This window comes from Chiloscyllium plagiosum, unplaced genomic scaffold (assembly GCF_037043375.1).
Source record: "Chiloscyllium plagiosum isolate Xiang-an unplaced genomic scaffold, Cpla_swu_hap1 HiC_scaffold_10, whole genome shotgun sequence".
NCBI classification, from domain to species: Eukaryota; Metazoa; Chordata; class Chondrichthyes; order Orectolobiformes; family Hemiscylliidae; genus Chiloscyllium; species Chiloscyllium plagiosum.
Window position 1 is genome coordinate 93,134,965 of NW_028270148.1, and position 11,925 is coordinate 93,146,889.

The following is an 11,925-nucleotide window of genomic DNA, read 5'->3' on the forward strand; positions in this document are numbered from 1 at the left end:
CGATGTTTCGGGCATCAGCCCTTCATCAGGACCGGCTGTGCTTTTCCAGTACCACACTCTCGACTAAAACAGGATTACAAAATTAAAGCAAATAACTTGAGTTAAGATACTGATTAGCCATTACTGAACAATACTGGAACAGACAAAACTGCCTACATAACTACTTTCTGCTACTTCATGTGCCAATTTTCACTGGGGTATTCCCTCCAATCCTGCTGCCCTCTTTGAAATTCAAATAGAAAAAGACTTCATTAAAAAAAATAACTTGAATTAGATTTTAAACAAATGGTTAAACCATGCCACAGTGCATCTTACAGGTGCATCCTGGAAGACATGTGCAAGCTTGATTCAGATTCTATAACGTCATAACATGTTGAAATAACTCCACGGACACCGGTACCCCTTCACATGTACACAATACATGCAGTCTGACCAGCTAGTCCCTAGAGTGAGTGCAATCTAAGACCCATGTTTATTTTTTTTTCCTCTTATTTTTAGAACCTCTGATACACCCATTTTTAAAAATTCTCTTGCTTTTTTTTACACCCCACTCTACCGCCTAACTGCAGTAGTGCTTACTTTTCCCGTGTGCCCATGTTGTGTGCGTGCAGGTGAAGACCCATGTTTATACAGGTCAGCCAGGATTCCCCAACTGGCCCAGGTCAACCACCCCAAAACAGGAAATTGTATTCAACAAGATCCATCTGGCCAACGTTGTTCCAATCACTATACATGCAAAAAGTAAATCTACAGCCTCCATGAAGCAGAAGAATATACTGAATGCAAAACTGACAAAGATATAAACCTAATTCTCCAAGTTTCTAAATGAAGTAGCAGGCCAACTGCACCACTCAGTTCCTCCTTGAATGTTTTGCTTTCCTCAACACACTTGTGAAAACCACAGATGATTTTGAATTGCAGAAACAGAATCGCAGAATTAAAACAGCACAGAAGGAATGGTTCATTGTGCCTGGCTCTACAATTGACCACCTAGTGCCATTCTCCTCCCAATACTCCTGCACTTCCTTTTCAGATAGCAAAGAAATTCTCTTTTCAATGCCTCAACAGAACCAGCCGCACACCTGCTCATAAAATAAAGTGAATCATTTGAGTGTGGTGACCCGTTCAATAACATTCTTGCCCTAAAATGGAGAAGGTCAGAGTTCAAAATTTTACTTCACAGGCACAAGCAGACAATGCAGTACTGAGGAGGAGCTATCATTCAGATCAGTGTTTAAACAGATACTAGGGTGGATGCAAAAGGTTCCATTGCATTATCTGAAAAGAAGAATTTTCTCATGGACATTGATGAACATCTAGCATTAACCAATATCACAAAATCTTATTAACATTTGTAAGATCATGTTGCATGCAAATTGGGTGCTACTTCCTTACAATGCAAAAAAAATACTTAATTATCTGTGAAGCAATTTAGAATGTCCCAAGGTCATGAAAGTGTTATGTAAATGTAAGGCTTCCTTTCTAGAAACTGCTCTCTAGCATACACCCAAAGGCACCAAGTACAATTGGAGCAACATACCATAGGGCAGCAATTAAATCAACTTAGATCAGGCCAAATGAAGTCAACATTCAGCTTTCTGTAAATTGCATGAACCAGCTCAGTCCCTGTCAACTCAAATCTAACTTGATTTCCCTAACTGTCTTATCAACCTAATAAATGAGTTAAAGTTGGGGTTCAAAATTTCAGTAAAGCATACACAGTATATTTATATAATGGGGCATTTGCAATTGTGAGAGAAGTTTTAAAAATGAAATTTAAAACAGAGGTTGAAAAGTTTTGAGAAAGTGTCTTCGGTCATTATGTTAACTTGGTGCATTAAACTGTTTCAAGATGAAAAAGAAAATAATTTCAGTTCTTTTCTCATAGCTTGCAAAACTAGATTGAAGTACCTGCAGTTGGGGTTACAATGTTTGAAGTGTTTACATGAGATACTGGTCAATTGGTGCAAAGGTGGAGTTTATCTAATAGCGCATATAGACTTCACATCAATCCAGGCAAATATTCAGAGACAGAAAACATTGTTAATCAGTTCAAGGATTAGAAACATGTGAATATAGCAAGCTACTGAAATAACAATATCTTCTTGAACACTAACCTCTCTTCTACATGTAAGCTTTTCTAGTCTGCAATCTACCCAAGATGAATCTCATGTGTGGTTAGTTTTGAGGCCAGAACATTTAGACTAAGACCATTTAAGGAAATGATTCTTGTTCTTCCACTTCACAATGAATCAGCAATAGTTGCAAAAATATAGTGTCAATTTTGACAGTGGTCATAGTCTGTCAGTAGGTTGTGAATTCAAGCCTCACACCAGATATTTTTTTAAAAATTTAACCTATTACGCCCAGTGTAGCACTGAGGGAATGCTGAAGTGGTAGAGATGTTGTTTATATTTAATCTGACATCAAACTGACGACCTGTTTATTTCCTCGGGTGAACACAAACATTCCAATAGTACTATTTAAAGGGGCAGGGAGTTCTTCTGCTGTCGGGCTAATATTTATCATCAGATTACCTGGTAATCTTTTCAATGCTGTATATGGAACCTTAATGAGGGAAAATTGATTGTTATGTTTCCTACATTATGACAGCGATGACACTTCAAAAATAAATTAGCTAATAAGCACTTGAAGTCAAAATATTTGAGAGAAATTTTTATTTGGTATAAAACAAAAATGATGCCAAAATTGCAAAGAATAGTATTAGAAATGTTACAAAAGGATGGTGGTATTTAAATTTGATAAATTACCTAGATCGGACAGGATATATCTGAAGATATTGAAGAGTGAAAGTTGCAGAGGCACTGGCCATAATCTCTCACTGCACAACATACTGGCTAAAAATATTCTCCTAATGCATTTTAAGAACTCTTGAGATGTTAAAGAGTTAAATTTGCTCTGGCAACCTGTAAGAAATTGGATGCCCCAGGGGTAGGGTGATTTGTTTCTCTGTCTTGCAGGGAGAATGTAAAAATTTACATAGCCATCTCCTGCGATTCAGTGTCAGTCAATAACATTGCAGTTAAAGTTCTAACCACACCCTGCAATTTAAAAAAAAAAAGATTTACATCAGATCTTGCCATTAAGGAATGATCTAGTCCATTGTTTCTGGAAACAATCAAATCACTACATTGTCTCTTGAGTGGCATGTGATTCTGGGGGAGTGGCTGGGGGTTGTCTTGTGGACATTACTGACGGTGATGTAAAATCTTGTACGAAGGAAGGACTGGGCCCTTTGTTCAGAGGGATCTCTTGACACAGCTTCGCAAGCATTGCGAAGAGCAGTAAGAGTCCTTCCAAAGCTTGTACTTGCTTAATAAATTTTGGCTGTTCACAGAAGTTGGCGTATTGCAGTTGCATCAAGTCTGTAAGAACCTCAGGAAAAAGAACCCAACACTCTGCTTCATCTGTGCCCTTACAATAATTCTATTCCAGTTAATATTATGTGGTTGGTCTCATGTTTTGTATATCTCAATTATGTGCCTTCATATGTGCCCTTCTACCTCCCTCCTTCACAATGCTTCTTAGATAAGTGAACTGGAGAATTGCAAAAATTACACGTTTGTTCAAACAATGTTCAAGTATAAACCTAGCAGCCAGATAGTTTAATTTCATTGGTAGGAAGCCTTTAAGATTGATAATCTGGGACAAAATTAACAATCTTAGAGTCATACAGCATGGAAACAGACCCTTCAGTCAAACTAGTCCATGCCAAACATAATCCTAAACTAAATGACTCCCATCTGAATGCTCCTGGCCCATATCCTTCCAAACCTTTCCTGTCATGCACTTATCCAAATGTCTTTTAAAATGCTGTAATTGTACCCACATCCACCACTTAGTCAGATGTACAGAACAGAAACAGATCCTTCGATCCAACTTGTCCACGCTGACCAGACATCCCAATCTAATCTAGTCCCATTTGCCAGCACTTGGCCCATACCCTTCTAAACACTTCCTATTCATTTACCCATCCAGATGCCTTTTTAAATGTAATTGTACCAGCCTCCTCCACTTCCTCTGGCACCTCATTCCATACACGTACCACACTCTGCATGAAAAAATGCCCCTTAGGTCCCTTATATATCTTTCTCCTCTCATCCTAAACCTATGCCGTCTAGTTCTGGGCTCCCCCACTCCAGGGAAAAGACTTTGTCTATTTATCCTATCCATGCCCCTCATGATTTTATAAACTTCTATGAGGTCACCCTCGGCCTTTGACGGTCCAGGGAAAAGAGCCCCAGCCTATTCAACCTCTCCTTATAACTCAAATCCTCCAATCCTGGCAACATACTTGTCAATCTTTTCTGAACCCTTTCAAGTTTTACAACATCCTTCCAATAGGAAGGAGACCAGAACTGCACACAGTGTTCCAATAGCGGCCTAACCAATGTCCTGTACAGCTGCAACATGACCTCCCAACTCCTGTACTCAATACTCTGACCAACAAAGGAAAACATACCAAATGCCTTCTTCACTATCCTATCTACTAATGACTCTACTTTCAAGGAGCTATGAACCTGCACTCCAAGGTCTCTTTGTTCAGCAACATTCTCTAGGAGCTCACCGTTAAGTGTATAAGTCCTGCTAAGATTTACTTTCCCAAAAGGCAGCAACTGCATTTACCTAAATTAAACTCCATCTGCCACTTCTCAGCCCATTGGCCCATCTGATCAAGATCCTGTTGTAATCTGAGGTAACCTTCTTCGCTGTCCACTACACCTCCAATTTTGGTGTCATCTGCAAACTTACTAACTATACCTATTGTTCATATCCAAATCATTTATATAAATGACAAAAAGTAGTGGACCCAGAACTGATCCTTGTGGCACTCCATTGGTCATAGGCCTCCAGTCTGAAAAACAACCCTCCACCATCACCCTCTTTTACATTCTACCTTTGAGCCAGTTCCGTATCCAAATGGCTAGTTCTCCCTATATTCTATGAGATCCAACCTTGCTAACCAGTCTCCCATGGGGAACCTTGTCAAACGCCTTACTGAAGTCCATATAGATCACATCAATGGCTCTGCTCTTGGAAGTTCATTCCAGTCACGAATCACTAGCTGCAAAATATGTGTCTCATGTCTTTTTTAAATAAATCTCCTCTCACCTTAAAGTGTCCCCTACTCTTGAAATCTCTCATCCTAGGGAAAAAGCAACTACCATTAACTCTATCTATACCTCTCATTATTTTGTAAACTTCTATCAGAAACACCTCTCAAAGGAAAGGGAAAAACAAAAACTACACTCATATTGCTGGCAAACCTGTTGACAAGGGTGGTGCTGTTCTGAGTAAGGGTCACTGCAACATAAATACTCACTCTGCTTTCTCTTCACAGATGCTGCCAGACCTGCTGAGCTTTTCCAGCAACTTCTGTTTTTGTTTTCTGCTGTTATTGTCTGGTATACCAACATTCACCCAACAGAGGCTGAACACTGACTCTCCAATACTTCATTCTCCTTTGCCCTGGACCATAACTTCACCAATGAACATTAATCCATTGTTTACATAGCGGTCACTACCTTCATAAACACACCCCCGCCCCCAAAATCTTCCCTTCATATCCTCCAACCTCAGAACCAAATCCTGAATAGCCACTTCTATCTCTTTCACAAGTTCCACCATCAGGACTATTCTAGCAGACTTGTCGCACCAGCCTGCTCCGGCCCAATTAAACTGACTGCATCCTAGCTTGACTATATATTTTCTCCTCTTGTTTAGTCTTTTCCTTCTTGGTCCACGATTTTTCAGATAGCTTCTGTTATTTTGAATTTCTAACTTCCAAGCTTTAACAGTCTCATCATCAAGGGTGTCCAGTAAATAAAACAAAACTTGTTCTTGGATGTAGGCATTGTTAGGTAGATCAGCTTTTATTTCTCATTCCCAATTCCCCTCCAGAAGATCACAGTGAACTGCCTTTTTGAACTGCTGCAGGCCTTGAGGTGTAGCGACACAAGAGCTTTTAGGAAGGCAATTCCAGGACTTTGATCCAGCGACTGAGAACAAACAGAGATAGAATTCTAAGTCAGGATGATATGTGGCTTGGAGGGGAGCGTGCAGGTGATGGTAGGTTCATGAGCTTTGAATGTGCTGGAAAGGGAGTCTTGAGTTACTGAGGTGTATCCTGTAGGTGGTACCCAGTGCTGCCACTGTGTTACAGTGCAGAAGGAACAATGTAAACATTAGTGGATTCCATGCCATTCAAATAGGCTGATTTTTCCTGGATGGTGTCAATCTTCTTGAATGCTATTGAAATGCTTCCATTGGGACAAGTAGAGAGTTTGCCATCACACATGACGTATGCCGTGCAGATGATGAGCAGAGACTGGGGAGACAGGAGGGGAGTTTCTTACTGAAGAATTCCTAGTCTCTAATCTTCTCTGGTATTTAGATAGATAGTTCAGTTTCTGGTCAATAGTGAGCAACCCCAGGATATTGATAGAGGGGCATTTAGCATTGGTAATAGCATTGAACATCCAAGGGCAATGGTTAGATTTTCTCCTGTTAAAGATGGTCATCGGCTAGCACTTGTATGGTGCAAATGTTACTTGCCACTATTCAGCCTAAGTATGGATGATGTCCACGAGGTATTGTCGCATATGGCCACAGTTTCAGTATCTGAGGAACTGTGAATGGTGATCAGCATTGTTGCTAGTAACTGCACATCCCCACTTCTGACCTTGTGATGAGAGAAGGGTACTGATGAAGCAGCTGAAGATGCTTGGGCCTTCTGCAGTGATGTCCTGGAGTTTCCATCCACAGGAACATCCATATTATTTTTACTTCTATAACCAAGTTTACGGTTTAACCATAATCTGTGCCCCATGTTGTCCTACAAATGTTGGTTACACCTCCACTGAGCTCATGCTTTTTCAAAAAAAAACTAACTTATGCCACTACCATTCTCTTTCACGATTCTCAATAACTAATTTGTCTCTTAATATCTTCTGCCCTTTCTGATTTTCCTTTTGTTTTGTTACCTCCACCAATTGAGCAGAGAATCATAGAGTCAGAGATATACAGCATGGAAACAAACTATTCCGTCTAATCCATCCACTCTGACCAAACATCTGATATAAATCTAGTCCCATTTGCCAGCTTTTGGCTCATATCCCTCTATTCATTTACTCATCCAGATGCCTTTTAAATGCTGTAATTGTACCAACCTCCATGACTTCCTCTGGCAGCTCATTCCACACATGCACCACCCTCCATATGAAAAGGTTACCCTTTAGGCCCTTTTTAAAAACTTTTCCCCTCACCTTAAACCTATGCCCTCTGATTTTGGACTCCCTCCTCCCAGGGAAAGTACTTTGCCTATTTAGCCTATCCATGACCCTCATGATTTTATAAAGCTCTAAGGTCACCCCTCAGCCTCAGACACTCCAGGGAAAACAACCCCTGCTATTCAGCCTCTCCCTATAGCTCAAACCTTCTAACCCTGGCCACATCCTTGTAACTCTTTCTGAACTCTTTCAAGTTTTACAACATCCTCACTATAGGAGGGAGACCAGAACTGCACACAATACTCCAGCAGTGGCCGAATCAATGTCCTGTACAGCTCCCAAATCCGATACTCAATGCACTGATCATTATAGGCAAGCATACCAAATGTCATCTTCACAATACTGTCAACCTGCGAATCAAGGAACAATGAACCTGCACTCCAAGGTCTCTTCATTCAGCAACACTCCCCAGGACCTTACCATTAAGTGTATAAGTCCTGCCCCGATTTGCCTTTCCAAACTATAACACCTCACATTTATCTAATTTAAACTTTATCCGTCACTCCTCAGCCCATTGGCCATCTGATCAAGGTTGAGTTGTACTCGGAGGTAACCTTCTTTGCTGTCCACCACACCTCCAATTTTAGTGTTATTCAAACATATTAAACTTATTAAAACATTCTAATTTTTGCCCATTTCAGATAAAAGGTGTAATATTAAACAGGTTCCCTTCAGTCCAACTCTTTCATGCCAACCAGATATCCTAAATCAATCTAGTCCCATTTGCCAGCAGTTGGCTCATATCCCTCTAAATCCTTCCTATTCATATATCCATCCAGATGCCTTTTAAGTGTTGTAATGGTATCAGCCTCCACTACTTCCTCTGGCAGCTCATTCCACATACACACCACCCTCTGCGTGAAAAGGTTGCCCTTTGGGTCCTTTTTAAATCTTTCTCCTCTCACTCTATGTTCATACCCTCTAGTTTTGGACTCCCCCCCCCCCCCCCCAGGAAAAAAAGATCTTCTCTATTTATCCTATTCATGCCCCTCAATTTTATAAATTTCTACAAGGTCACCCCTCAGCCTCCGACGCTCAAGGGAAAACAGCCCCAGCCTATTCTGCTTCTTCTAATAGCTCAAACCCTCCAACCCTGGCAACATCCTTGCTAATCTTTTCTGAATGCTTTCAAGTTTCACAACATCGTTCCTTTCAGAGGTATCTCTTGACATCAAGTGCATCTAGAAATCAATCAATCAATCAGATTGAGCTTCTAGTGCCTCTTGAGGTAGAGAATTCCAAGGAGTCACAACCCTAATAAAAAACTCATCTTGGTTCTAATTAGCTTACACCTTCATCTGAGACTGTGTCTTCCCTGATTCTAGATTTTTCCAATGAAGGGTTGGGGGAGAGGGGGCTGTTAAAGGAAAGTCCTGTTTAAATCATCTGGTTGAGGTTTTCTTGGTGAGGTAACAAAGGATACCTTGGTTGATGCTGTGTGTCTGCACTTCCAAAAAGGTATATGATTAGACAAATTGAAGCCCATGGATTAAATGGAACAGTTGCAATATGGTTACAAAGTTGATTTAGTGATGGGAACGAGCAAAAAGACTCCTCCTTCCCGCTCCAGGCCTCCCCACACAGTCTGGAGAAGGTGTACAAATGCAAATTCTCTAGTACTAGGATTGCTGCTTTTCCTAGTGTACATTAATGATCTAGGCTTTGGTGTACAGGGCACACTTAGAAAACTTGCAGGAGACAAAACTTGTGAATCATGAGGATAGCAATAGACTTCAAGAGGATGTAAAATCATCACAGTTCTACTGGACAATGGGGCTGCTCTCTCATTAGAATGGTGGTTTAACCCGAGGGTTACAAAGGGAGAGGTTGAGAAGGATGGTCTTTCATGTTAACTGCAGCTGGCACAGGAATTGAGCCCTTACTGTTGGCATCATTTGCATTTCAAACCAGCTGACCCCAAAGGCTAGTGGATTGGGGAATAAAACTACTGATGAAAAAATGCAGAGAATTGTGAAAGAATATATTTTGAAAAGAAAAATGAGGAAAGACATGCACTAAAATGATGCAATTTTAGGAGGATGGTAGTATGCACACAAATCTTTGAAGGGGGGGGCAGGTTATCAAAGCAGTCAAAAGACATTTGGACATAATAAGGCAAAATGTGCAAAAGCAAATTACCATAAAAACACTTAACTTCAACTGACTTACTGCCTCAAAATTATGTCGAGATACTGGAGCTGTTTTATTTCCAAGAGCGTTGAAAGATGGTTTGATAGTGTTGAATACTATGAGGGAGCCAGAAAGGGTAGATAAAAAGAGACAAAGTCCACTATCACCAAGATTGAAAAGCAGGGAACACAGATGTAAAGGTGACCAACAAAAGAACGAATAATGACGAGAAAGAAACAGTTACTAAAGAAGTGATTAGGATCTAGAGTACACTGGGCAATAGCATAAAGGCAGATTCAGTTGTGGCTTTCAAAAAGGTTGCAGGGGAGTGGAATTAGCCGATTTACTCTTGCAGACAACTAGAATAGGCATGAGGCCCGAACATCCTCTTTCTATTTAACCATTCCATGATTCTTGTTAGAGTGAAGTAGAGTTTTCTTCTTAAATGTTGCGGACTAAAGATTTATTGTATGGCCAAACTAGACCAAAACCACACCCGGAAAATCCAGGCCAAACTAATGTTTGTCCCAATACAACGAACGCCAAACTACGAAACCTAATAAGAAATGCATTAAACTGAATGGTAACATGAAGACTTGGTAAAACAATAAGGAAGCTGAAAGCATTTTACTACAGTAGTTCAAATTGCATGAATCGTTTTGAATTGGAAAAATCTAAAATTTAAAATTATAAACCACCGAACACATTGATTGATATTTAAAGTAGAATGCTTGGCAGGGTTTTTTTTAAAAGAAAACATTTTAATTGTTTTAAAACTGATACCATGAACCCTAGGGTTTTTTTTCCGTAGCGCGACTACATAAAACTCCTCTTATACTCTTGCATACTTCAACTGCAACAGAGGGATACATTTCTAATGTAATGTTGTGCAAGCAGTATCAGTTAACAGTTGATAAAACGGAAGATATAACGATACCCGGCCAGAAGAGGACGTGACTGGACTGAGTTGTCGGATTGCAGTTCAGCAATAACCCACCTTGGGATCTTTCTCGTAATAATACTGCTGGGTGCGGATCCATCGCCCGACCAAGTGGTCGCGGATGGTGTGAGCCAGAGCGAAGTAGTAATCCCGAGGGGTAGCGACATTTCTGTCTTTGACCAGTGTGAAATGCAAATGCCTGTTGAAGCTCTTCTTGAGCTCCACCACATCTCCGAGCTCGGCGATCCCCCTCACACTTATTTGCTTCCTCCTTTCGAAGTCTGTCAGCGGAGTGGCCATAGTTTCCTTTTTGGCGAGAAGAGGTTCTGGGACCGCAGTAGACAGAAACACACACCCGAACGGCAGAGGCACACAGTTTGGACTGAACCCAGCCGCTGTGTGCGCCTCGTCCTTCCTCCTACGGGACGTGCTCAGTACGTAGCGCACTGAGTACAGGAAGGGGGAGGGAGTGAGTCCAAACACGGGAAATAATCCTGTGGAACGCCACATCCAAGTACGTTGCCCCGCACCGAACAGGATTGGGGAGACCCGTAAATGAGCAGAGTGCGAGATTGTTGATTTTCCCCCTTCCTCCATGAAAATAGTCGACAACGTTCACCCAAAAACCGCTGCAACAGATTTAATGGGTAGATTGAACTCCGAATTAAACATCACACTCCTACATTAATACAGTGAGACAGATTGTACCTGTTATCAACAAAGGTTAAATGCCGATAGACAGAAACAGATTGGGCCCTCCGCATAAACAGTGAATTAAGTTGCATCTGCATGGAGATCTACAGCATTAAAAAGGCCATTCGGTCCATCGAGCTTGCACCAGTCGAAAACAATCACCTAATCCAATTTCCAGCACTGGCCCATGGCCTTGTATGCCTTGTCACCATAACAATCTATCTGAATATTTCTTAAATGTTATGAGGGTTTCTGTCTCTACCATCCTCACAGGCAATGAGTTTCAGATTCACTCCACCCTCTAGATGAAAACATGTTTTTCTCACATCCCTCTAAACCAAATGCCCCTATCGTCACTGAGCCCCCCACCAAGGGGAATTTTTTTTCCGTGTCTATGCTCCTCATAATTTTACATATCTTAATCATGTCCCCATCCCTTTCCTCTAATCCATGGAATACAACCCCACTCTAATCGATCTCTTGTCATAGCTAAAAATCTCCAATCCAGGCAACATCTCAGTAACTTTTCTTTGCATCCTTTCCTGCACAATCTCATCCCTCCTGTAATATGCATTTCAGAACTGTACACAATACAACCCTAATTGCGATCTGACCAATATTTTAAACTGTTCCAATATCATCTCCCCGCTCTTGAACTCTATGCCTTGGCTAATAAAGGCAAGTATCTCACATGCCAACTTAACCACTTTATCTATCCATCCCACCAACTAAAGCAACAGTGAACATGCACACCAAGATTTCTCTGACCCTTGTTTCTTCCCAGGTTGAATGTTGAACACAGCAAGGGTCCCAAAAACTGACCCTCATGGAACCCTACTGGACTAAGATCAC

At 41.0% G+C, this 11,925-nt stretch overlaps 1 protein-coding gene across 1 annotated transcript in view; it reads right to left on the reverse strand.

Annotated features, from left to right (window-relative positions):
• The window catches only part of LOC122553015 (glycogen phosphorylase, brain form), a 99,533-nt gene extending 88,756 nt beyond the window's left edge, over positions 1–10,777 (reverse strand). The window contains exon 1 of the mRNA XM_043696427.2: positions 10,438–10,777. Within this exon, the coding sequence (XP_043552362.1) occupies positions 10,438–10,680 (243 nt within the window). The 5' untranslated portion in view covers positions 10,681–10,777. The remainder of the gene's footprint in view (positions 1–10,437) is intronic.
• Positions 10,778–11,925: the final 1,148 nt, after the last annotated feature.